The sequence below is a fragment of the Tinamus guttatus genome, unplaced genomic scaffold (assembly GCF_059628265.1).
Source record: "Tinamus guttatus ecotype Peru unplaced genomic scaffold, ASM5962826v1 Tinamus_guttatus_pri_ptg000226l, whole genome shotgun sequence".
Taxonomy (NCBI): Eukaryota; Metazoa; Chordata; class Aves; order Tinamiformes; family Tinamidae; genus Tinamus; species Tinamus guttatus.
Window position 1 is genome coordinate 466,625 of NW_028288760.1, and position 25,072 is coordinate 491,696.

The 25,072-nt window shown below is 55.0% G+C and overlaps 1 protein-coding gene across 1 annotated transcript; it reads left to right on the plus strand.

Moving 5' to 3' along the window:
* The first annotated feature begins 126 nt into the window (after positions 1-126).
* PTPA (protein phosphatase 2 phosphatase activator) lies at positions 127-21,594 on the plus strand. The gene is made up of 10 exons (XM_088525238.1): positions 127-348; positions 2,870-2,970; positions 4,252-4,338; positions 8,332-8,457; positions 9,135-9,252; positions 10,731-10,830; positions 11,943-12,067; positions 12,316-12,416; positions 16,897-17,004; positions 21,331-21,594. The coding sequence occupies exons 1-10, from the start codon at positions 324-326 to the stop codon at positions 21,403-21,405; spliced, it is 966 nt and encodes a 321-aa protein (XP_088381364.1). The 5' UTR covers positions 127-323; the 3' UTR covers positions 21,406-21,594.
* The last annotated feature ends 3,478 nt before the right edge of the window (positions 21,595-25,072 follow it).

Here is a 25,072-nt window from a genome sequence, read left to right on the forward strand (position 1 = left end):
GGCAAGGCGAGAGGGCGGCGGGGGTCATCCCGCCCGCTGAGGCGCTCGTCCCTGCACAGTCCCTCCTCACGGCGCCGCTGGTTGCAGCGCCCCGCACAAACATGGCTGCCGCCGGACCGGTGTGGGCAGAGGAGGCGCTGCCCCACATAAGCATGGCCGCGCGGGTAACGACGGTGGCCCGCAGGGGCCAAGCTGCCCGCTGACGGCCCCAGCCGCCGCAGGGCTGGGCGGCTTGCCCTGCTCAAAGATGGCCGGCGGCGGCCTCGGCGTGTCGGGAGGCGAGAGGTGAGAGGTGACAGCGGCGGTGGCCTGGCTCCAGGAAGATGGCAGAGAGCGAGCGGCCGGCAGGTGAGGGGCAGCCCGTGCCCCGTGCCCCGCGGCGGGGGCGGCCGGGGCCGGGGGGGAGGATGTCGGCAGGTTTGGGAGTCCGAGCCCCATAGTCTCCCATAGAGGGGCCGGGGAGGGAGGGGAGACCGTATAGGCTATGGGGAGGCTTGGGGCCAGGGAGCAGCTGGGCCCTGGAAGGAATGGGGGGGATTGGGGCTGGGAGCGTGTGGGTCCCATAGGGTACAGTGGAGTGGGGGGAAAGGGGAGTCTGGGTCACGGGGAGGGTCTGGCCCCCATGGGGTCTGGGGGTGCCAAAGGGCACGGGGGGCTCTGCGGGGCAGTGGGGTGCGTGTCTGCCCCGCGTGTCCCCCCGGCAGTGGGACCCTGCACTCCCAGTCATCTTCAGGGCCTCGGTTTCCTGCTGATGAGCCAGGTCGGATTTACGCATCCCCCAGGAGCGCTGGGCAGCCTCCGCAATGGGCCGTGCAGGCCAGGCGCTGCGCGCGGGTCTGGGCGCCGTCGCCCCCGGGTAGCTGGAAAGCAGCGGTTCTTATTGCTGCGTTTCTCCCTGCTGACTCGTGCCCGGCCCCACCGGGCTCCCGGGATGGTGCTGTGCATTGAGCTCCTATGGTGCCCTGCTCAGGGAGCAGGAGTAGAAAAAATCCAGCATCTCTCCCTTGTCCGCGCTGACGTGGGCAGCGTTCGCCCTTGTGGGAGTCTGTCTGTCAGCTGAACTGGGGGTTTGGGCTTTTTTTCCCCACTCTGCAGATAAGACTGGAAATGCTTCTGTGTCAAAGTGACATCTCACCATAAAAACAACCTCTTCAGCTCCTGTCTCCATTGTGACGTTCTTCCCTTGTTCCTAGAGTTTTACTTATGTGTTAATTTTCTAATACTGTAACTCCTGGAGACTTCTCCCTCCACCCCCACTTTTTTTTTTTTTTTTTTTTTTTTTCCTTTCCTGTCTCTTAAAAATCTGGTGTCTTCCTCAAGAGGAAGTGCCCACAGTGTGCATAAGTGATGCTTAAGAAAAAAGTGCGAAGAGAGGAAAAAAGTTATTTGATGCGAGACCCAGCTGGGTCCCGTGGTCCAGGACATTGCATTGGCCACGCTGGTCTGTATGTATAGTCTGTATAAACTGTCAAGATAATGTTAACTCTTTTTGTAAACTACTGCTGTAGTGGTTTTTATTGTGTTTGTGTTATAAACTCTTAAAAAGAAACAACTTCATGGTTATGAGGCTAGTTATTGCAAGGAGTTTGTTGCGTTCTCACAAGAGAGGGATGGCGTCTTTCATTTAAATTCCTTGCGCTTTGTTCCTCTCATCGTTGGGCCTTTAGTTTATGAACCAGAATGAATCAAATGCCTTTACACCCTGGGCTGGTGGGGAGGCTCCAGCAGTTTTGTAGATGTGGAGCTCGAGAGGTGGGAAGTTAAATTCCCTCTAAGGTTAGCGCTGGGTTTGTAGCGGAGTCCTCGGTGATCTTGTTGGACAGCACCGCTCCGTGGGGCAAGAGGGAAAGAGCTGCTGACGTTTCTGGGTAGCGTTTTCTAGGTAAATTTACTGTTCTAGGGCGTTTGGATTTGCTGGTGTCAGTGCCTGGACTCGCCGCAGTGTGGAGAGCAGTCGCTGAAGTGTTTCTAGGGCGGCTGATGGGGAAAAAGGCAACTTCGGATTTTCCAGAGTTAAAATGAGGAGCTGGGTGGCTTTGATACAATTCATAAATTCACGTTAACGGTTTCCTTAACTATGCCTTGCTGCACTGCCTCTTGCTATTAAAGTTTTGCTTATAAAACAGGGTGCAAGTTGCCTTTTACCGTGCGGGGTGTTTCTGGCTCTGCAGCCCCGGGGAAGGGGCCGCCCTCCAGGCAGCGCCGGGTCCTTGGGGTGCCCGGGGAGGAGCTGCTCTAATGCATTAGCACTGTGCAGTCCCGTTCAATAGCCCGTGCTGGGCTCTTGGAGAGCTTTAAAGTTAAGTAACCCTCATATTTCACTTGGAAGACGCTGTGTCCCAGCACCCTCAAAGCCACCCGTGCTGCCGGGGCTGGGGCCTTTGGGCTGCGCTGGGCTCGGTGCCCTCTATGGAATGTTCCAGCGTTGTCTTTGCAAGAGTTGTGCTTTTTAGGGGGCTGCAGTTCTGTCTCAAAACCCCCAAACCAAAGTGCAGGTAATTAGTTAGCAGAGCTCAGTGCTTCTGCCTCACCTGAGCCTTGTATTCACTGGATAGCAATAAATTATCTAGCCGGGCTGTGACTTACATCTCTCCCGCAACAGCCTCTCGAATTTACTGGTCTTCAGCATGAAACAGAAGCGTAGTGCAACTTTCTGAAGCTTTGCAGTGTCCTTGGGATTCCAAGGACAATCCTGGGATTTAGAGACTATTGCTGGGGCTTGGTGGGTTAACAGTGAAAGCTGGGACAGATCTGTTTACGCTCTGTCCTGAGAAATTCAGGTTGATTTCTGAGCAAAATCAAGATTTAGAGAATTTCTTCTTTTCCACTGATTCTTTTTTACTTCTCTCTCTTTCTTTGTGTGTCTCAGGTGCCTCTGAGGAGGCAGCTCCTCCGCTCCAGCAGAGCTTCATGATCCCCAAAAAGGAGATAAACATGGTTTCCGACATGGGCAAGTGGAAGCGCTCTCAGGTACGACCCTGGGCCCAGGGAGAGCTGCTAATGGCACTCAGCAGGGCAGCCAGGATGGGCCTAGGAACCCAGGCAAAAGGGGGTTGAGAAATCCATGGATTTGTGTTTTAAAGCACAGGAGTCCCCAGCTGTTTGTAGGGCAATAACTTGACTACGAAGTGCAGAGTCTGGTAGCCGAGTGCCCTGATAAAGGAGAGAGCTGGGGAGAGCCCAAAGGCTTGAGGGTGGCCAGAAAATGATGCCAGCTCTATTCCAACAGGATAGTCTAGAAAATGATAGCCATCTTGTCCTGCCTAGCCTGTAGTTTTGCCATCATGTCCAAGCTGGATTTCCACAACACTATTTGAACTCAGCTTGAACGTGGTCCAGCTGTGTGGCCCTTTAGTAGCAGCAGGCTGGGTTGGTCCCTGAGGGCTGGAGCTGAGACCTTCAATTTCCTGCATAATAGTTATTTATTGTATATGTGGAGCTGGCAGAACAGGCAGGTTCTCTGCCCTCTGCCTTTGAGGGATCGAGGTGATGACCCAAACTTGTTCCTCCTGTTGGCCCCACCTTTTAGGAGCAACTTCTTGCATAATGACTAGTCTGCGATGACTTAAAAGGAGCTTAAGTTATAGCAAGGGCTCAAGAACACTGAGGGCTGGGGCTTCCTTTGTGAAATGTCCTGGGCTTAAGGACTCTCTCCTGATCAAGGCTTCTGTGCAAGAGAGCCCTGAGGAAGGAAGGGTGACAGCATGTTAGTCAGGGGGCAGCTGAGCTGCGCTGGATGTGATGCTTCAAAAGCAGCAAATTTAGAGAGGGGAGCAGAGAGGAACCTGGGCTGTCCCCTGCTTTCTGCTGGGTATGCATGTGGGAGAAGATTTGGGAGTGGGAGATACTGGCACAGGTCTGTGAGACGTAGTGCAGAGCGGGATGTGCAGGCAGGACTGAGAATCTGCAGAGCCTACAAGCTCAAATGACCTGGTAATATCAGGGGAGGTTTGAGCTTGCTTAGGGTTCTTCTCTCTGGGGTTTCTTCACTGATGCAGGGTTCTTAGTGCAATTGCAATCGACTTGGTCTGCAAAAAAAGCAGCAGCAGCTTCACAGCAAGCTCTGCTCCTGTTTTTTTTTTTTTTTTTTTTTTTTTTTTTTTTTTTTTTTTTTTTTTTTTTTTTTTTTAGGGAATGGAGTTGTGTGTTGGGAAGGGCCCCCTCTGTATGGGAATGCTCCCGTGCTGTCCTGCTTGTCCAAAGCCACTCTGTGTGTTCCCTAACGCCCTGCTCTCCCCGCTGTGTTTGCAGGCGTACGCGGATTACATGGGCTTCATCCTCACGCTGAACGAAGGTGTCAGGGGCAAGAAGCTGACCTGTGAATACAAAGTCTCTGAGGTAGGAGAACGGCTGGATCCTCTTGTTTCTCCCTTTTTTTTTTTTTACTGTTAGTTTTCTGCACTCTGCAGTGAAGTCTGAGCTGCGCGAAGGTGAAGTGGGTCAGGGCAATAGGTTTAGTCTATGGGGCAGGATTGTTTCTTCCAAGCTGTTCTGTGGGAATGGTCTTTTCCCCTCGTATCAGTGTCACCTGGTTCTTTTTGGTGCCTTGGCTGTTTTTCATGCCCGTTACTGCGTCTTAGTCAAAGGAAGCAAAGCCCTGTCAGCGTGGCAGGATTATTCGGAGCCAGCACTGGGATACAGAGGGAGGTCAGAAGGGAAGAGCAGCCTTCCTCGCTGGAATTATCGCCTGCCCTCGGCTACATTTACTTCTTGAGGTCATCCTGAGTGCTGCAGTGACCTGCAGTGGATGTGCTGGCTGCCAGCACGAATTTCTGCCTTGTTCTGTGTTGCAACAGGGGTGTTTCTGGGTGTCTCTTTGCCCATCTTGGACAGAATGGGAAGCAAATCGGGCTCTGCCTGTTTACAGATTCCTTCTGGTGTGGAAAGGCAACCCAAAATGTCCTTTATGTTAAGTCCAGCCTTCCCTTCAAGGAGCAGTCATATGAAGGAGAAAGTTGCTTTTGGTTCACAGGGGGGATCATGGATAATGAATCCCTCTCCAACAGACTTTTTGTCTACATTTTGTTCCTTCAGTCCACTAGAACTTGCTGGTCTGAGGTGCTTCTTTCACATGTTGCTGCTTTTTCAACTATTTGTATTTGACCTTCGAGTTTTGTTTTTGTCATTATCTCACTCATTCACAGTCACTCACAGATGGGGCCTAGGGAAACAAGGTGTGAAAAAGGAGCAAAACAATAATAATAAAAAAAATCCTCTTCCTCCAACTCCCTTGAGCTGTAGGCCCTCTCGGAGAAGCTGCATTAGGGCTGTGTCCATGCAGGAGATTTCTCCTGGAAGGAACACGTTCCACGTGCGGTCCCAGTACCGGGATGATCAGAAGAGATCCCGTCTGCTTGGGAAGTGGCAGCAAACGTGTCTTGTTCCCCTTACACTGTGCAGAGCAGAAGCCTGAGACTCGAGGCACAGGTGGAGCGTCCCCGGGGCCGCCTTGTTGATGAGGTTGCCCGTTCACAAGGGTTCGTTTGTAGATCAAACTGCTTCTCCTTGCTTTTAAAGGCTCAGCCCCTCGCGGCCTCTGCTTGCATCCCTGCTCTGCTTTCTTCTCTCTCGCTGTACCTGCTGCTGATGTGCTTTTATGCCGTCCCATCTTCCTCCCTGATCAAAAGCTGGAGACGCCGTCCCTCAGCAAATGACCTCCTGGAATCCTTCCCGCTGAACGCGTAGCCTCGCTGTGACTTATTGGTGCTGCTTTGCCAAAGAAGAAAGGGAATGAGGGCCGCTCCGCGCTCGGAGCGCCGGCTTAACAGCTCCCAGAGCAGCGTGTGCCGATGCCGAAGCATCCAGCCAGGCAAGGGCCGGGTTCCGCGGGGCTGAGCCCTTTGGGGGCTGCTGAGCTGCTCTGCCCTTGCCAAAAGGGCCGAGCTGGGGGCCGAGCTGGGCGCTGGGCTTATCGGGGAGCCCTGCAAGCGTCTGGCGGGTGGTGATAGCGGGGCTGTTGCTGGGGCCGCCGGCTGTTGTTGAAGCCGCCGGCTGTTGCTGAGGCCGCCGGTGTAGCCCCGGCGCGGTGTGTCTGGCCGGCTGTGTCCTGCTGTCCCCTCCTGGAGGGAGCGCGGCCATCTGCGCCCTGGCTGCTTTGGCTGTGCAAGGACCTGCCCTTCCCCTCGGCCAGCACCGGGGAACCTCGTCCTTGCGGATCCAGGAGGGAAGCACAAAGTGCCCCGTTCCAGCAGCTCCCCCTCAGCGGGGCAGGTCGGGTCCCCGCAGGCGGCGCTGGCTGCGGGTGCCACCCCAGCACCGCTGTCCCCTGCTCTGTCGGAGCCGCTGGCAGGTCCCTGCTCCGCAGGAGGCTCTGCCCTTTGCCTTGGGGACCGGTGGCAGCCTCGGGGCCAAGGGGGTGCAAAATCAGCACAGCAGTGAGAGCAGGGGGGCTGCCCTGGCTTTGATCCCTGCAAAGGTAAAGCAGAACTAGAGCCTAAACCCAGCCGGGCGAGACAGGGCCACGGCGGCGCCGCTGGGCCCTTCCCGGCAGCTCCGCGCTCGCCGCCTGCGCGCGGCTCTTCTGCCGGCCAGCGCGAAGCTGCTGCTTTAAATAAGCCCCTTTCCAAAGGGCCCTGAGCCCCAAACGAGCCGCGTCTCCTTAATTATTTATTGGCCTGGCTGAGCCAGCAGCTGGGTCCTGCTCTCCCGTTCGCGGGGCCGGGCTTTTTAATCTCTTTAAAGCGAGCGGGGAAGGGGAGGGTGGGCTCTGCCCCGCGCTCCCCGCGGCCTCCGGCGGATCCGGGGAGGGGGAAGGAGGCAGCTCTCGCCAGCCGTTTATCCGGGCAGGCCCGTAATGAGCTGCTGCTGCTGCTCGGGGATAAATCACCAGCGCGGTTTAATTATTTAATACAACCGGTGCTGGAGAGGCTGGCGCTTAATTGGAGGGGAACGCGATAGCCAGGTGGGGAGGAGCTGGCCCCAAACCTGGCCCAGTGCAGGGGAGATGCTGCCTTTGTGCAGCACTTGGGGTAGCTGAGACAGGGGGTCGAGCCGCTTCCCTCTGCACGAATCCTGGGCGCCAGCCGGGTGCTGGTTGTGGTTTGTGGCCACCCAAGGGTGCTGGGGTGTCTGTCAGCGCTCGGGCTCTTCCGCGTTCCTGGCGCGCTCCGGTCGCAGCCGGGCTGCAGGGTGCACCCCCTGCTCCCGCTCCTTTCCTTGCACCGTGTCCTCCGCTTCCAAGGGGCTGCTGGCTGTGCCGGGGCTGATCCCGCTCCCTGGAGCGGGGAGCGAGCCGTGAGCAGGGCTCTGCCTGTCCCCCCGGCCCCCTGCGAGTGGCACTTCAAGGGCTGGAAACCTGCTGGGCTCGACTGTTTCCTCGTCCTCCCGGCAGCAGCAGGAAGAATTGAACCACAGCCCAGGAGACCAGCTGCCCTCACACGGTTGATGCCTCCAGCAAAGTCAAAGCAGCCTCCGTTCCTGCTGTCCTTTTTGTCCTCTTGATGGAGGAATCCCCACCGAGGCAGCGAAGCCTCCCTTGCCCCGGGCCTGGGCAGCTGCCGCAGCGGCTGGCGGCTCTCCAGCTCCTTGGAGCTGGGCGAGGAGAATCCCGGACCCTCTGGCCGGCTCAAATGCTTGTCGGCAGAGCTTCCTAAAGCTGCGAGGAGCTGCTCCGAGTGCTTCCCGGTCGGAATGCCGAGCTGGCCGGGTGCCCGGGCCCTTTCCCAGCTCCACGGCACAGTGTGCAGCAGCCCGAGGGGCTGCGCTGCAGAGCCTGTCGCCCCCTCTTCCTCTCTTTTCCTTTTCCCTCATGGTCATGGCAGCGCCTCCTCCAGGCTCTGACTCTCCTACGTCCTATGCAGGTTCCTCAATTTCCCCTTCCAGCACAGGGTGCAGGGAAAATGTCTTTGTTGTCTTCCTATTTCCTTTGTTTCCCACCAGCTTCATGCTCTTACTAAGACCCAGAGAGGAGAGGTTTACGTATACAACCACACAACCCACCATGGATGAGGATACCATCCCCTAATCCCAGGAAGAGATGCAAATCCTCAGTTTTGTGTTGGAGATGCCTCAATTCAGCAGCACTTCTGCCTCTGCTTCTCTGTCCTGTATGTTCTGCACCGAGGAGCTTTAGCTCTTCTGCTGTATTGGCGTGTGCTGCTGTTGCAGCTCGTGAGAGGCTGTGGGGGCTGCTGGAGAGCCTCAGACTGCATCTTGTACTGGTCTGATCTGAGGGAAAGGAGGTTTGGCCTGGCCTCTCTGCACTGCACATTCCATTCCTGCTTTTCACCTTGGGAAGAATGGTGTTGGCTTTAAAAACCTCAGTGGAGGGCAGTCACTGAGGGACTGCTCTGCTTTGTAGCACCGTGACCCCTCATCTTCTTGTCTCTATAGCCCATTGAAAAGCTGGTGGCTCTTCTGAACACCCTCGACAGATGGATCGATGAAACTCCACCGGTGGATCAACCTTCTCGCTTTGGGAACAAAGCCTTCAGGACCTGGTATAGCAAACTAGACCAGGTGAGCGTGTCTTTCATCCCTACTATTAAGTGCAGTTACAAAAAAGCAGTGGTAGCAGAATGGCTGCATCCCTCTGGTAGCCAGGCAGTCTGCGGGGGAGTTGCACAGTCTCTGATAAGCACTGGAGTGATCCAGCTCTTGATATGCATCACTTAGTGCTGACCTGGTGCTGTCTTTATCTCTTATGAGAGCAGAGGCTCCATGTAAATCCCTCTCTGGCTTTAGGCTGGCTCACTGTATCATTCCAAGGAATTCCTGTGCTCTGCAACTCCACATTGTGTCCACTAGCCGTTAGGTGACACAGATCATCAGAGGAAGGTTGTGAAAGTGCCTGATTTCAGCTCGGAGCACTCGCCCTGCACTGAGCTGGGGAGGTGGCAGAGGCAGGGGTGACTGTGGGGGCTCCCCTGCTCTTTCAGCCTTGAGATGACTCTGTGGGTAACTGGGCTGATGTGCCTGAATGCTGAAGTTTCTTTTTCCCTGTAGGCTGCTTGTGTTCAGTGTTAACATCAGACAAAGATGTCCCTAAACTGCTCTGTGGAGGTGACTTCAGCAGGACAGTTTATTCCTCTGCCAGGCTGGGTGCTGTAGGAGTGCACCAGTGAGCAGAGGACAACCTGCTCTTGGGGACTGCAGCAGCTCTGTGCTCACTCGAGAGGCTCCTTTATGTCTTCCAGGAAGCAGAAAAGCTGGTGGCAACAGTGATCCCCAAGCACTTGGCGGATGCTGCGCCGGAGGTAGCGCTGTACCTGAAGGAATCCGTGGGGAATTCCACCCGCATTGACTACGGCACAGGTACCCCGGCACGCCGGCTGTCCCAGGCTGCACTCCAAGGGCAGCTGCTCTTTGGAGCCTCACGTTGGCTTTATTTAAATGTACTAGAGCTGCTGTTTTTAGTGCCAGAAGTTGCCCACCTTTCCTCTTGGGTCTCCTTAGCCTGTGTCCATTGTGGACTCTGAATGGGGCCTGGGGAGAGCTGGTGCTGGGAACTGGGCTGTACTAGAGCTCCGACACCCTTCTCATGTCTCCTCCGAGCACCTCAGAGTGGTTTAGGAGCATGAATCAAGCCTTGTGAGCTGTTCTGGGATGCACCTGGGGAGCTGCACAGCTGATCTGCAATAGGCAGGTGGGAGGGATAAAATGTGACTGCTTGAAACTGAACTAGAGTGGGAAACAAATCTGTGTTCAGTGAGAAGTTCTGGTTTGGGTTCTGGTGTTTCCTCAGAGTAGCATCACTGCTCAAAGCCTGAGTGCAGACACATTTTGTATCTCAGAAAATACAAAATTGCAGGTTAGGGTAGATGCACTGCTTTCAGTTAGATGTAAATCCAGAAATGCTGGTGTGAAACCACGTGGCTACTCCACACTCTGCCCCTTCATCTAGAGGGCAGGGGTGCAGAGAAGGGTGTCCTCAACAAAAGCCATGGGAAACAAGGAAACACAAGTTTGGAAACAGGTAAAAGGTTGAAGTGGGGAGGCTGAGCAGTGCCTTGCTGGGAGAGCTGCATCTCGCTGGCACCAGGGGGAGATGTTGGCCTTGGAAAGGGACCTAGTGCCTAGGATTTTGACAGTTTAAGGAATAAAATTCAGTCTTTTCTCCCCTCCTGTGTGTCCTGTGCCAGGGGCCCATGTCATAGATCTCCCCAGTGGCTGGACTGTGGGTGCAGTTTGTTCATACACTGACAGCTACATTTCCTTATAGAGCAAATCTGCCTATCTTGCATCTCCCTTGCTCTCTGGTCCCTTCCAGTGAAGGACACTGGTTTTGCTGGCTGCCTTTTCCTCCTTGCTGTTGGCTGGAGGACAGAGCTGCAGAGCTCCAGCCGCTGATCCTGGTGCCCTGTGGGAGGGACTGTTCCCAGCACTGGCTTGGACCTGCATCCCTCTGACACAGAGGTCTGTCTGAAGCAGGAGGAGACCTGGTCACTTCTCCAGAGCAGTTCTGCAGAGCTCTGCTTCCCTCAGCATGCCAAGCTCCTGGGAAAGGCCCTGCCTTGCTCCCAGCACACCCAGTGTTGGAGCTGCCTTTCCTCAAAAACTTTCTTCTTTCTGTCTCCAAGTGAAGAGTGATCTTACAAATGCCTGGAAGGCACTTTGGCTGGGTGTTGGATGGGAATGAAATGTTGTCAGCACCTTAGGAACAGCTGGCTGGGGCTTTTGCCCTGGGAATGTGGCTGTTGTGATTTCTAAAGAGCCACTGTGGTGCCTACGCAAAGTTTGTCCCAGGAATTGGAGACACCTATGTCATATCTCTCCATCTTTTTTAACTTCAGGGCACGAAGCTGCATTTGCGGCTTTTCTCTGCTGCCTCTGCAAAATCGGTGTTCTCAGAGTGGATGACCAGATGGCCATTGTCTTCAAAGTGTTTAACAGGTGAGATACGGAAGGAGGAGGGTTGTTTAGGTGCCAGATCTGGCAGTGTCCCCTTCCAGCTGTCCAAGATGTCTGAGATGTTCTTGCTCTGCACCTCAGTCTCTCCCCGTGGTCTGGGCAGGTTGTGTGCCCTTTCTTCCCCCCATCAGCACCCATTTGGAAGTAAGAAATTGTAGGAAGACCCTCCTCCTGGGATATGATCTGGGAAAATCAAGATCCTTCTGCAAAGGTGTATGTGTAGCAGAGAACACGAGTGCTGACAAGCATGCTGGCCTAGGGAACAAGGGCAGAGTAAGAAAACCATGTTTGAATACAAATATAGATAATTTCAAATTAGGAAGCAGATGTACTTTTTAATAGAGTGTGTTGTTACCCATTATGACTATCTCCAGAGAGTGTGGTGACACCTTGTCTGTTAGAGGCTGGATATCTTTTTGGAAAGGTGTTCTAGTTGAACACAAGTTATCAAGCTCTTCAGAGGTATCTGGATGAAGTTCTGTGGTTTGTGATAGACTGGAATGTCTGACCAGATGATCTAATGTCTCTTCAAGCATTAAAAAAAAAAAATCTATGAAACTGGCAGGCATCCACTATATCTTTACATGTGTTTCCAACCCAGGAGGTGGAGTTGGTAGTGATGAAACCAGTGGAATGGGCATTTGGAGTCCAGAGATCTCATCCCAGATATAGAATTGATTGGTGGTGTGGAAATGATTTCCCTCAGTGGTTCTTCCTTGCATGAGTTTTCCACGTGAAAAATTGAAGTAGCAGTTGCCATGCAGTGGAAAGCTTTCTGAGCTCTTTTGGAAGTTATTGGAGGAGAGTGAAGTATCAATATTCTCAATTTACAGTGGGAATGGGGAAAAATCTGCACGAACCTAAGACTCTGTGGATAATATAAACCTCTTACACCTGCTTTCTTAGAGAATTCAGTATAAAAGATGATTTTATCCTGAATTGGGCTCTTCTGATGGGTCAAAAAATGAGCTTGAGGCCCTTTAAGGAAGAAGGTCTCTCTGTTTTCACCTCCCTCTTGTTCCATGGAGGGAGAAACCTGAGCTTGGTGCAAAAAACTGCCTTGCCTTAGCTCTTCTTTATCCTTTTTGCTTTAGATACCTAGAAGTGATGCGGAAGCTGCAGAAGACCTACAGGATGGAACCTGCTGGCAGCCAGGGTGTGTGGGGCTTGGACGACTTCCAATTTCTACCCTTCATATGGGGCAGTTCCCAGCTAATAGGTAATAATAGAAATGTTCTGCTGTCCCAGCCTGCCCACTGTCCCATTGGTCTTGGTTGCAGGGCTGATGAGGCTTGCCAATAATTTTTAAGTATAAATGTGTCCATATTATGTATCATACAGTGAAAGAGTTTGCTCGGGGCTCAAAAAAAAAAAATGTTTTCTGCTTTCAAAAGCTCTGTCTGCTTGAATTTGGCCTAGGAAGAGGGGTGCTCTATAGGTTACTTCCTATTTTCTTTTACTCTTCAGACCATCCAAATCTGGAGCCTCGGCACTTTGTTGATGAGAAGGTGGTAAATGAAAACCATAAGGACTTCATGTTCCTGGAGTGCATCCTCTTCATTACAGAGGTGAGGACTGGGAAGTTTGTCCCACAGGGAAGTTCTCCTGATCCTAGACGCTAGGCTCTAGCTGTGGTTTTCTCTTCCTCCTTTGCTTGTTTGTCTGCTCTCATGGAACTGTGGGGATGAGCTGTTGCTGCATGTCTGGGACACTCTCCTTGAATGAGTTGAACAGGGATGTTGAGAGAAAAGTATAATTAGGCTAGATGGGCTGTGGATTGCTGTTGAAGGGAGCTCTAACAAGAGCAAACAAATAACCTTGGATCATCATTTGGATCAGTCAGTGGGAACTCAGATGGAGGAGACTGGTGCCTGCATGTGTGCTAGGAAGATAAAGCAGGAGCTGCAAAATGGCTGTGCTTGCCAACATAACCTCCCTTCCCTCCAGCCTTCTCACCCTGCCTAGCAGACTGTGAGCTTTCCCTTCCTTACAGCAGGCTCGAAAACCTCCACGCAGCTTGGTATCTTCCAGATTTGACCAGTCTCTGCCATAAAAGTTGCAAAAAAATGTGCATTTCTGTAAACCATTAAGAGGAAACGGTGCTGAATTTAACCCAACTGGCAGCACCCTCAGCACTGTGTTTTTGCTCAAGGGCTCTAGGGCCCCTGGGCAAGGGACTGGTGATACTTGGTGCGTTGCCAGCCATGGGCAGCGTTTCTAAATGCAGGAGTTTGCAGCTTCCTGCCCTCTGCCAAAGTGAATGACCCGACTGTTTTTACTGCCCCCCTTACTGCAAGGTCTGGGCAGGCAGAGCAAGAACCACATGCTCTGCTCTGGTGAGGGATTTCTTGTCTCTGGCAAGAGGGCGTTGATGTGATGAATTTTGAAGGGTAGAGTGCAGCTCTTCCCCTTCGCTCCATTTGCTTTTTCCCCTCCTCGCTTCCCTAAGTTGGTGATGAGATGAGAAGGGAGGTTTCAGGGTATGGATTTAGCCTTCCATGTAGAAAACATCCATAGGAGCCGTTGGCCCAAACCCCAGGAGGTGCCGAGTCAAGTCCTGCTGAATTCGGTACAGTGCTTTGGTACAGAACAGCTCACAGGGGTTAACCCTTTACGCAGCGTTAAACTGTGCCGTGGCTGCTGGAGAGACAAAGATGAGGAGAGGAAATCTGTTCTTGCTTCATCCTCACTGCAAGCAGGAGCCAAGGTGCTCTACGATTTATTTTAATCCCGGGCTAACAGAGTGCAGTAACCTGAAAAATATAAATCTTTAAGCTGAAAAATATAAATCTTGGGATGTTTGTGGAAAATTCTGCAGTAAGCAGATGACACGTAAAGTTTAACATCCACAGCAGTGCACTGCTTCGAGTCATGGTGCCTGCAGAAACTTCACTTCTTGGTAGCTTTTTTTTTTTTTTTTTTTAATATGTGATTTCGCTTTTTTCTTTTTCCACCCTGTATTGTCACTGAGAGCTCTTCAGCTGAGCTGCTCAGTGCCACCTGGTGGTAGGAGAACCGGCTTTTGCTCCCTCCTAGCGGGAGCTACCAAGGAATGGCAACAACCTGGAGTATCCAACGCAGGATGTTTCCAGGGTGTCTTCATGGGAATGTGGCTGCCTTTTTTAAAAAGATTTTTGTTTTCAAATTTCAAAATTTGTTTTTCCTTCTCAAATGCCGGGCAAGATTGCTGCTACCACTAGGTGGGGCTGGGACAGCCTCTCCCACGCCTGCTTTCTCTCCAAAATTCACAATGAAATAAACAAAATACCAGGGAAAAAAAGAAGATAGATGGGATTAAAGACTTTATTAAATTAAGAGTTTTTCAGCTGGAAGGTCTCTGCCTTTACGGGCGTTATTACAGATAGCAAATGCCTCCCGTTCCCACACTGGGTCCAGCACATCCCACTGACCCAAGAGCAGCTCTTGTTTTGACACACTGGGTTATTTTCTTTTAATTGAGAGAATATCCTCCTGAGCAGATCCGTGTTTTCCTCGGCCTCTGGGTGACGTTTCAGGGATGCAGTGTGCGGTGTCGTGGTGTTTGCCACGTGGATGTTGAAACCTTCAGCTCTTAAAGTAACAGCAAGGTGATGGCCAGCCCAAACCCACTGAACTGCTGCCCTCAGGCTTGTGCAAACTGGGCCGCTCTTGGAAAATCGGTCAGGTGCTGGGGGACCTGAATGTTTAATTTGTTCTTATTTATTTTTTAAAATAAGCTGAAGTTCACCGCGTTGGCTAGGATTTGGGCTCCCGCCCCTGCCTCCCAGCATGGGATTTCGCCCAAGCGCGCTGCTCTGGAGCAGAAAGCAAGGTAGAGATGAGGATGGAGATGGTTTGGGATCACGTCTGCACTGTGGGATGTGATGGGAGCTGCGAACGGAGCCGCCGAGCCGGCAGCGAGGGGAAGGACAGGTTTGCACACTGTAAATGTAGGAGAGAGGTGCCGGGGTGCCACGGGGAGCAGCGGGCGCTCGCACTGAGCGGCACCGTCCTCGAAGGGCACCCGGCCCCGAGGAACCATCCCAAAGCCAAGCCCCTGGCAAGCAAGCAGCAGCCCCCCGCCGGCATTCCCACCCGGAGCCATCCCCGCGGGACGCGGAGGCGCGGGGAGGCCGGGGGCCGTGTTGCTTTAAGAGCCAAGGGCAGGCAGCAAGAATTTCGCTTTCAATCTGGCTTCTAAATTTGGAGGTTTGGGAAGGGAGGGCTCGGATTTCGGCTGGAAGGGAAGGAGCTGACAGGAAAGCACTGCCTCAGCCGTCCCCCTCCCCCCCGTTCCTGACAGAGGAACCATTTACAAAAGGCCGATTCTCTTGGGAACGGAGAGGCAGGAACGCAGCGTCTGTGAGTAATTTCCTGCTCAATATGGCTGCTCTGACTCACTGCGTTCCCCTGGGGTCACTGCGGGACTGCAGCGCTCGCTGCCTCCGCGCTCGCGCTTTTCTCTCTCCAGCTTCTCCCTTTGTGGCTGCGGGGAGCTCGTTTTGCCTCTTTTCGCCCCGCTTCGAGGCAGGGACGAGGACTCGTGCGCCGCTTCCTCGTGCCCCGTCGGCCGACGCTCCCCCTGCCACGTGCAGCCTTTAACCCGCCACATCCCAGCGCTTCCTGACGCCCCGGCGCCGGGGGGGAACGCTGGGCTTGGCGTATCCGTGTGTTTCACCTCACGCACGCAAGGAAAAGCCGCTCTGCGCGGCGGGAGCAGCTCGTCAGCCATTCCCATTCCCTTTGCACTGAAGCTGCACTGGCTCGTCAGCCATTCCCATTCCCTTTGCACCGGAGCCGCAGCGGCTCGTCAGCCATTCCCGTTCCCTTCGCACCACAGCGAGGAAGCGGAGCCAGGGCCGGCTCCCCGGGAGCCGCTCGGAGCGGGCAGAGCTGCAGCCCCGCTCCCCGCAGCGCGATCGCGGCGCCCCGGCCTCCGAGCAGCGTTTCCCCCTCTTTCGCTCCGCTCCTGCTTTCTTTGTTGCAGGCGGGTGCCGCGCAGACCTTGCAGAAGGGCAGCCGTGATTTCCCCAAGCGCCTGCCTTGGCCTTTCTTCCTTCCTTTCTAGCAGGCAGAGCTATCTGGTTTGGAAGCTCTTTTCCCACCCTCGCTCCAGGCCCTCGTGCTGGCGGAGGGAAGGGGTTAGTTGTTTAAACCCCAGCCTGAGCTGAGAAGGGGAGTCCAAGAGATTCCTGTCTCCCCACGCTCCTTTTTAGCATGAGCTTCGGCCTTGTGGTTTCTGATGTCATGGGAAATTTGCGCAGCCGGAGTGGCTGTGTTATATTTCTCTTTCTCCCTGAGGGTCTGTTTTTGTTCGTGGAGGAGAGGAGAGGCAGCTACCCAGGGAATTGTCGTGCAAACATCCACGACGGCAGCTCCCCCCCACGCTCCCTCCTCCAAACCCCGCTCCCTGGGAGGAAGAAGGCTGGAGTTTAGGAGGAAAAAAGGGAAAAAAAAACAATAACAAAAATCCGTGTCTGCTGCAAACTGGCAACTCGCAGCTCAAGCTGGGCTGGGGAGCGGGGCTGGAGCGCGGCCCCCGCTGCGCTCGAGGCAGGTGCCGAGCGGGCTGGGGACACTCGAGCCGCCGCCAACCTGCGCTGCCCTCCGTATTCAGTCAAGGCAGCGGCCGTTGTCGCTGCTGCCTGTTGTTGATCTGAATGGGGAATGAGTCATTTTCTTGGAAAGCCCAGCAGTGCTGCACTGGGAGGTTTCTGGGTAGAATAGGAACAGCATTGAGCCGAGCCCTGCTAGGGGGAGAATGGGGCTTACGTGGGGGGTTTGAATGCAGTCATTAGAAGGGAGGTGTGGAGAGGGAGATCTGATTAGCAGAAAAGTGTGGCAAGAAAAGGCTGAACGTCGTCGGGGAGCAGGGAGCTGGATTGCCGCTATTTACCGGGAAGCGGCAGCGCGGAAGGACGGAGGGAGGGGACGGCGCAGTTGCTGCGTGGGTCCCGGCGCCGGGAGGGGGGAATGTTTGCTTGGAGAGCCCGTGAGCGTGAGTCACTGCCGGGCCGCGCGCTCCCCGCCTGGCCGCGCTCCCTCAGCCCCTCCGCGACTCTCTTTCAGATGAAGACGGGCCCCTTCGCCGAGCACTCCAACCAGCTCTGGAACATCAGCGCCGTCCCCTCCTGGTCCAAGGTGAACCAGGGCCTCATCCGCATGTACAAGGCAGAGGTGAGCGCCGTGGGAGGCTGAGTCAGTCCTGCCCGCTTGGCCACACGGCTCCTCCCTTCCACTTCGGTGCAGATCAGCCCTGCTGCTGCCTGCGTGGCTGCTCCTTGGCCTGGGGTCCATTGCAGGCAGTTCCTGGCCCTTGCCAAGCGTGGCTCAGCTGCCCTTGGCTTGCATCTTGTGCAGGTGCTGCTGGCTGGAAGGAGGCTCCTGCCTGGCCTGTGTTAGCCCCAAAAGCAGTCCCTAAACTGTTCCTCCCTTGCAGACATGACTTTGCCATTGCTTGTCTTTCTGCTATGAAAGTTGCAAGTGTCTGAATTAGGGCTGGCGTTCAGATGTGTTTGAGCGTCTCATCCCTGCGCTGCCGTTGCTCCAACTGGAGGCAAATTGATTCAAACCCTCATTGCTCCTTTCAAGGGATGCAGAGCAGCCCCGACACGTGCTCCGGACTTGGCCTTGCTGCAGGCCCTGCGTGTGCAGCGCGCTGGGCAGCCGAGGCCGCGGCGCTGTCCCGCAGCTTGGCCAGCCTCCATGTGCCAGAGCTCTGCTGGCACTGCCCCAAAGGCTTTCCTGGTGAACCCTGACCCGGGGAACTGGCACTTTTGGCCGTCCCTTATCTCTCCTTCCTGCTAGAGCTAACCCTGAACTTGAGGAAGCAGGACAGGAACTGCCACATCTGGGCCTCCTGAGGGAGCCGGCCGAGAGGCGGCACCTCTTGCTGGGAAGGCCAGGGCCGGACCGGCTCCGTGGGGTGATGCTGGCTGTGCCCGATGCCTCCGGAGGAGCAAGGACAGCTCAGCTGGCCCTGGACACGCGCCATTCCCCCCACGTAGGCCTGGAAGAGTTAATCCTGTACCCCGTGGTCTCCGGGCAGGTCGGATGTGCTTTTATTGCTGGGCTGCACGGCAGCGGCTCACGGGGCAGCTCTGCGGCCCGGCGCACGAAGGGGTTAAGCGCGCCGAGGTGGCGCTCCCTCCCCCAGCCCTTCCTCTGCACTTCACATCCTGTGTTTAGGTTCCAGGCCACATACCTCTCTAATCTGCGAGGTGTCACTCCCCGGCCCGCCGGCTCCTTCCGCCCCCAGCTCAGCTTTCCTCCAGCGGCCCCGGCGGAGCGGAGCCGGGTGCCTCCGTGTGCTGCTCCTCCGGGTTTGCCCTGGCCCGGAGCTTCCTCGCTGGAGCCGGAGGCGCTGCCTGGTGGGAAGCCTCAGGTTGGAGACTCTGATGTGGGAGCTGGCGGGTCTGGAGGGAAGGCCCAAGCCGTGAGCACTGCTGAAGTCTACTAGAGGTCTCCTGGAGCCTGAGCAAGGCCTGCTGCTGCTTGGTCATCTCTGTGCTTTTGGTTGGTTCCTTCCTGCGCTGCTCAGGTGCTCCTACATGACACCCTACATGCCCCATTCCATAGGGTGCTCCTGTCCTGTACACTGCAGGTGACGTGCCCACGTCTGCTCACACCTTGGGGTCACCACGTTGTGTCAGATCCCCCTGGCCTGCTGGGGAGGACAGCGCAGCCCTGGTGTCCTCTAGAGAGGATTATAATGTATATTTCTTCCCCTGGGAGAAGTTCTGGCCATTTCAAGGTGCACCCAAGGCTCCAGCATTGACTGTGGGACATGGTCTTCTCTGGAGGCCTTGACTGCTTCTAAAGAGCAGATTCCATGTGGAACTTCTGGATCTTATGCTGGTGGGTCTTGAGAAATATCGAGGGACTTTGCTGAGTCTGGAGAAGAAAGCAAGAGGTGCTAGGAGGGACACTCTCGTAGGCTAAGGGGAAGAAACTATTGAGTGTAGCTGAAAATGGTGCATGACTTTAAATTTAGCTTTTTCTCAAAGAATGTCTGCAGATTTTAGAATATTAGCCTCATTTCCTAAGCACATGGTTCGCACACAGCAGCTCTCCTGATGTGCACTGTGCTTGGACGTACTCACCTGGGCAGAGAGAGGGACTTTTGCTGGAGTCAGCCCCAATTCCTTGTGTTTTGGGAAGTCTCCCACCCCCCGACTGACTCATGTGGCTCTTACTAGCTTGAGAGAAGAGAAACACGGTGATGGCAGCATGGTAGGGCAGAGCTTTTCGTTACGACATGCTTGGCCGTGTAGTATTTATTGACCACCACATTTGCAACCAAGAGATCTTTTTGAGTGACGTTTGGGAAGGACCCAATGTTTGGGAATCACTGAGGCTTCTTGCTTTGAAAAACAAGTCCTGTTAGCGTGTTTCAAGCTAGACATTCACAGTCACTCTTGAAAATCTTGTCTGTTTGCTGCTGGCTCCTGAAGCAAGTTTCTGCCCACTGTTCCCAGCTGCGTTGTCTTCTCAGTCTCTCTCCCTGCCAACATTAGCAGAAGGTAAGTGAACGAACAGCCCTCAACTGCTGACCTGGGTCTGTGACCAGGCTTGAGTGGAGCCAATAGGGCAACAGGGTGACTCAGTAGAAGCTGGCCAAGAGAAATTTAATGTTTACTTGCAATCAGCTCTCATTTGGTAGAAGTGGGGTCGTTGCCAGCCTTGGTTTCTTTAAAAAGCATCTGGCCACTTTGTCTCTTCTCTGTCCCCTCCATGGGGTGACTTTAAGCAGCCAACATGAAGCCCAGGTGAGTCTGTGTCACCGAGAGCTCTTGGCTGGATCCAGGCACTCGGGGGTGCTTGCTGCAAGGTCTACGGATGGGCAGGAGCCTGAAGACAATGTGTCTTCTGCTCTGAATATTTATGAAATCTTAAAGGTGTCTATTTATAATGGGTGAAGAAGAGTTCCCTTGGAAGCGCAAGGGCTTTTCTTATTCTCTCCATCAAAGGCAAGTGAAGAAGTTGACAGAATTAGAGTGTGGTTAAAGCAGCAGCCTTGATGTTTTCCCCTGAGCCTGCTTTCGAGTCTCCTGACCTTTCCTTCTCTGCTGCAGTCAGATGGGAAAGACTTCCCATTGCAACGAATCCAGTCCCAGTTCCGTCTTTAAAGGTTGGACTAGTTGCATGAATCTAGCTCCCCAGTCGAGTCCTGAGCCGGCTTTCAGCACGATAGAGATGATGAGAAGAAAGAATAAGCCTGCCCCTCCAAGCACATCAAGTTAGTGTCAGATGCATTGGTTTCACCAATGACTGATGGGAGGAAGGTCCTGGTTTTTGGCATCTCCAATAATGCAGCAATTTTGGGCTGGTCTTGCTGGATATGGGATGAGAAGTTTCTTTGCTCGTCTCTTCTTGGGCCATCGATGCGCTTGCTGGGACGGATGCCAGTTCTTCCCAGTTGTGGTAAAGATGTTTCACCAGGAGCCCAACAGCCTGGTTGTCTATGAGGCTTCTTGGAGCCAGCTGGGCTGCCATTTCTAGCTGTCAGTATCTCACGGATTTATTTCTCTTCGACCTTCTTTCACACCACTGTGTTCCAGCCCTGCATCCTCTGAGGGTTCCTCTAGCAGTGGTTGTGCTGGGGACGGTGGCTGCTCTGCCCGTGCACTGGGAAGCCTTGTAAGTGACATGTTCCATAATGGGGACAAGACAGGCTGCTTTTTGGTGCCCTGTCCTGAGGTCTTGTTGGCTGGAGCTGAGCCTGGGTAGGCTGCTGCAGGCTCTGTGTGGGGTTTCAGCAGTCTGAACCGTAATGAATCAATAAACACAACCAGGGCCGTGCTGTGCGTGTCCTGGCAAGCTTTGGTGTGATTGTAGACCATGGTCCCTGGCCTTCCTGGCAGGAGGGTGGGCAGGAGGCGCTGGCTCTGGCACGGGGCAGCTCTGAGCTCAGCTACCTTGTGGTGGATATACGTGATTGATCCGTGCTCCAAACTCCCTCCGACCCAACCCTGCAGTGGGAGTGGGAATCTCAGGAGTTGGGGATGTGGATGATGTCTTAAACCCCGGCAGCCAAATCAGTGGTGTTTCTTTACCAAAGACTTGGCAGTCTGCAAGGCCATTTGAGCAGCACTTTCTGGCTGCGGGATGGTGCCTCTAGCCCAGCGTGTGGGCACCATCCTGGGCACGAAGAGCCTTTCCCAAGGTGGGTTTTGCTGTTGTCGAGGGGAACATAGGGTGAAGCTCTTCAGAGCTCAGCTCGAGCAGCGAGGAGTGGCTGATATTAACTTGCCTTCTCTGCTCATGCTCCACGACCACATTTCAGCAAGCGGAAGGCTCGGGCCCAAGGGAAGAGGATGGGGATGGGAATATGGAGCATTCCCGAGCTGCAGAGCCTGGTGGAAGCGAGTGGGGAGAGCCAGCAGCTCCATCCCGCACACGGCCTGGCGCTGAGCCGCCCTGCGCCTCCCCAGCTGGAGCTCTGGATGCGTTTAAGGTGGAGATGTCTCCTGAATTGACCCCTCTTTATCTCCCCTCCTGCAGTGCCTGGAGAAGTTCCCCGTGATCCAGCACTTCAAGTTCGGCAGCCTGCTCCCCATCCAGCCCGTGACGTCCTAAGGAGGCGGCGGGAGGAGCGGAGGCAGCGGAGGCGCCGCGCTCTTCCTCCTCCCCTCGCCGCCTCCTCATCGCCTCGCCGCCGCACAGCCCATCCATTCCCGCACGTCCTCATCGGCAACCGCAGATCCAAAGCGCCCGCCGGCCCCGCGCGGGGGACGGGACCGAGGGCTCTCCTGCAAGTCCTGGCCACGGGGACCTCCCGCGAGTGCCCGAGCCCGTGCGGCGGGGTTGGGGTGGGGGCTGCCTCCCCGACAAGCCCAGTGCTCCCTTTCCCGGGAGGAAGGGGCTGGGGAGGGGAGGAAGGCCCGTGTATATGTGTTGGGCAGCGGTAACTGCAATTTCCCGTTGGAATTTCACTGAAGTTTCCTGTTGCTGTTTGGTTTGGGAAGCCACGGTGAGGGGCGAGGTGTGAGCCGGCACGTGAGCCACCTTCCCTTGCAGGGGCTGTTCTTGAGAGGGCCAAGGGAGCTGTGGGGCGGGTTGCTGGAAGCGCAGGGCGACGTCTCTCCCCTATCCTGGGTAAGGAAAGCCATTTCCTCCTCCCTCCATCTCTCCTGCAAGGCCCCCCGGGCCTTCCTTTTACACCCTGCCTCTTCCCTAGGGTGAAGCCAGGAGCCTCGCAGGTCCTGGTGGTCTGAACGGGCTCCGTAACCGGAGCCAAGGGCTCCCAAGGGCCCCGGCTCTGTGGGAACAGCGATGCAAAGACCCGGCTTGAGCGGAGCCTCCTCGGGCTCCCTCCCCTCTGCGGTTAATGGGCAGAAAACCCCCGTTCCCACCCGTTTGTTGCTGTTTGGGGATGCGCTGGGTCCAGCCAGCCCTCCGCGCAGCCCTTGGCGCTTTGCTGCCCCGTGCCTGGGCTGGCCTCCATGGCACGAGGTGACCGTGGCTGCTACCGCTCGGTCATGAACTAGTGCCAGCCGCCTAGCGAAGGGCTTTTCCCTGGAAGCAGCGTGTTCCCCAGCACCTCTAGGGAGGTCCCTGCAGAGCGGATGCTCCGCGGGGACAAGCAGGCAGCCTTGGCCCTGTTTCTGTAACCGGGCTGCTAACGGAGCACGTCTATAGCCCAGGAGAGCGATTTGCCCCTGGAGAAAGGGCTCTCCACTCCTCAGCGCCTGCTGGAGCTCAGGTGGAGGGACCACACAGCCAGTGCCACCAGCAGGAGGCAGGGGAATGAACGGGGACGTGAGCCAGACCATGACACTGTCACGGGGAGGGCAGAAGTGGTTGGAAGTTGCGTTGGGAAGAGCTGTTGTGTCCACGTGCGATGCTCTGCGAGCTTCTGGCAGGACGGGGTGTTTCCCCCTGCGGTTCCTATGCCCGGTGTGGAGGTGAGAGGACCTGGCCTGGGGTTTGTGGGGTGCTGGGGACAGCTGGGATCCTTTCCCTGCGTATTCCCAGCCTGTGGAGGGGGTGGTGCTGCTGCTTCCAGCCAGGATGCTCAGCTTTGCTGCTGTGCTGCTTTACTGTTACTGTTTGGAAGAAAAAGCCTGTTTGCATTTAGGTTTTTTTCTTTTTTTTCTTTCTTTTTTTTTTCTTTTTTTACAGTTTTCTTGTTGCCAGACTTAGCTGCTCCCTCTTACAAAAGGTTCTCTCAGATGCTCTGGGGAGGGAGAGCGAGAAGAGTCTAAATTAAGAGGCAGTGAAATGCAGGTGTTTGTAGAGCGAAAGCAGAGCTTTCCAGTGCCGCTACCGTCCCGTCTGCTCCGTTGCTTGGCCCTGGGCTGCCTGTCGTCTCCGTGGGACGGTGGCAAGGATCTTTCTACCTAAACCAGCTTCATAGAGCTGCGTTTTAAATGGAAGGGAAGGAGATGCAGGTCTTTATCCCTAAGTCGTTAATGGGATGTGTGCGTCAACTCGGCTTTGCAAATAAATCCACGCTGGGTGCGTTGCTGCACGTTGGGATCAGAGGAGTCTGTTTCTGCTGGAGCAGCGATGAGGGAACTGGGGCTTCTCCGTCTGTGTCCCCTCTCTCTGCTGGTGGCTTTTACCAGGTGCCACCAGGCTGCAAAGGTCTGCGCAGCCTCTGGCCAGCACGGGCTGAGCCCAAGCTTATGGTTTCTCGGAGCTGCCCTGGGGGTTGAACACGTCTCTCCCAGTAATTTTGTGGAAATTTGGCTTCTGCCAAAGAAGGTGGATGGAAATGTTGACGTTAGCAGTCTCGGTGCTGGGAGGGACACTGCGACTGGGAAGCAGAGCCCTGGAAGAGGGTAGGGAGGTGTTTGGTGTCTCCTTCCACTGCAGCTGCCCTGGGGGAGCCTGTGTCCCTTGGGACCTGGAGTTGGTGGGCAGGAGGATCGCATGGAGCTCCGTGTTTTTGCTTGCCCGAGTCTGCACGTTTGTCCCACGAGGCATTTCTGGGCCTGAAGCAGTTAATTCTTTGGTTCGTGTCACCCCTGTAGCGGGGCCGTTGGCTGCTCGTGTCCCTCGGCTCCCAGCCCCGCGGGGCTCCGCTCCTCTCCGCGCGTGGAGCAGCGCCCAGGGCTGCTCCGTGTCTCAAGCAGCGCTCCCCCACCTCCGACATTGTGGTTTTAATTAAAATCTCTGTGTTTTGCACCGGTGACTGTGTTGGTCTCTCTTGGACTGCATTTTGCTCCCACTTTGGGGCTCCTGGGGAGCTGAGAAGAGACTTTCTCGACGCATTTACCATGTTGGTTGATCTTTTGCTTGCACCAAAATTGACTTGTTATTTAACTGCATGAAGTGAGTATGTTCAGACTGTCTTTGTGCCCTTGTTAGGTCTCTCTGACATATGATATTTTATTTATTTCATTTCTTTGGGTTGTCCAATCGCCCTCTCTCGCACCTTGGACCTGGCAGGTGGGTGATGTCCAAATCCAGCTCCTCGGCCAGCGAATGTCTCTTAAAGAGCAGACACTCAAAACCAAGAGGTGTCTGAGCCTTGCTCCTGGGGCAAGGGGGAGCTGGAACCCTCCTGTTTTTCGGTTGTTTTTCCTGCTCTGCTGACGCAGGACTCCCAGCACTAGTTTAGCTGAGCAGTTCTGTTGGATTTATACTGAAAATGGTACCATGATCTCAGGAGCTAGCAGACGTGTCTAACAAATGCTAGTACAAAGGTGCTTGTGTTTGTCTCGAGGGTGTCCCTTGGCGAGGGTGACGCACTAGCGAAGGGGAAGCAGCCCGGTGTAGTCCGGGGTCCCACCGTCCTCCCTCCCGGCCTGTTTTCCAACCTGGATTCAGGGGTTGCAGACACTTTGGGTGGTGCTGAGAGGGCCTGGCAGGTGCTCCCTTGTTGCAAGTTGCCCTCAGCCTTCCTGTCTCTCTCCTTGTGGCCCTTCCTCATAAAGGATCATTCGTGATAGTGAGCGATAAACGAAGTAAGAGGTAAGAGAAGCAGCCTTGGGCAGCGATAGGAGCAAAGGAAGAGAAACCAGAAGCGTTTCATGCCCTCGTTGCGGGGTTAACTTGTCCCTGGCAGGTGGCTGATTGCCGTTATGCAGCGCTGGGTTCCTGCTATCAAGTAGACGAAGACGGCCCTGCTGCAGGACCAGGGTTTGCTGAGCAGCGAGATCCTAGGTGGCACTTTCCAGGGTAAAGAGACATTTCATACCCAAGGACCTTGGTGTTGAATCACACGATAGCCCTGGGGCTGGCAGAACCTGGCTGCTTCAGAAAGCCCAAAACTGGGCCTGATCCATCTGGAAACTCG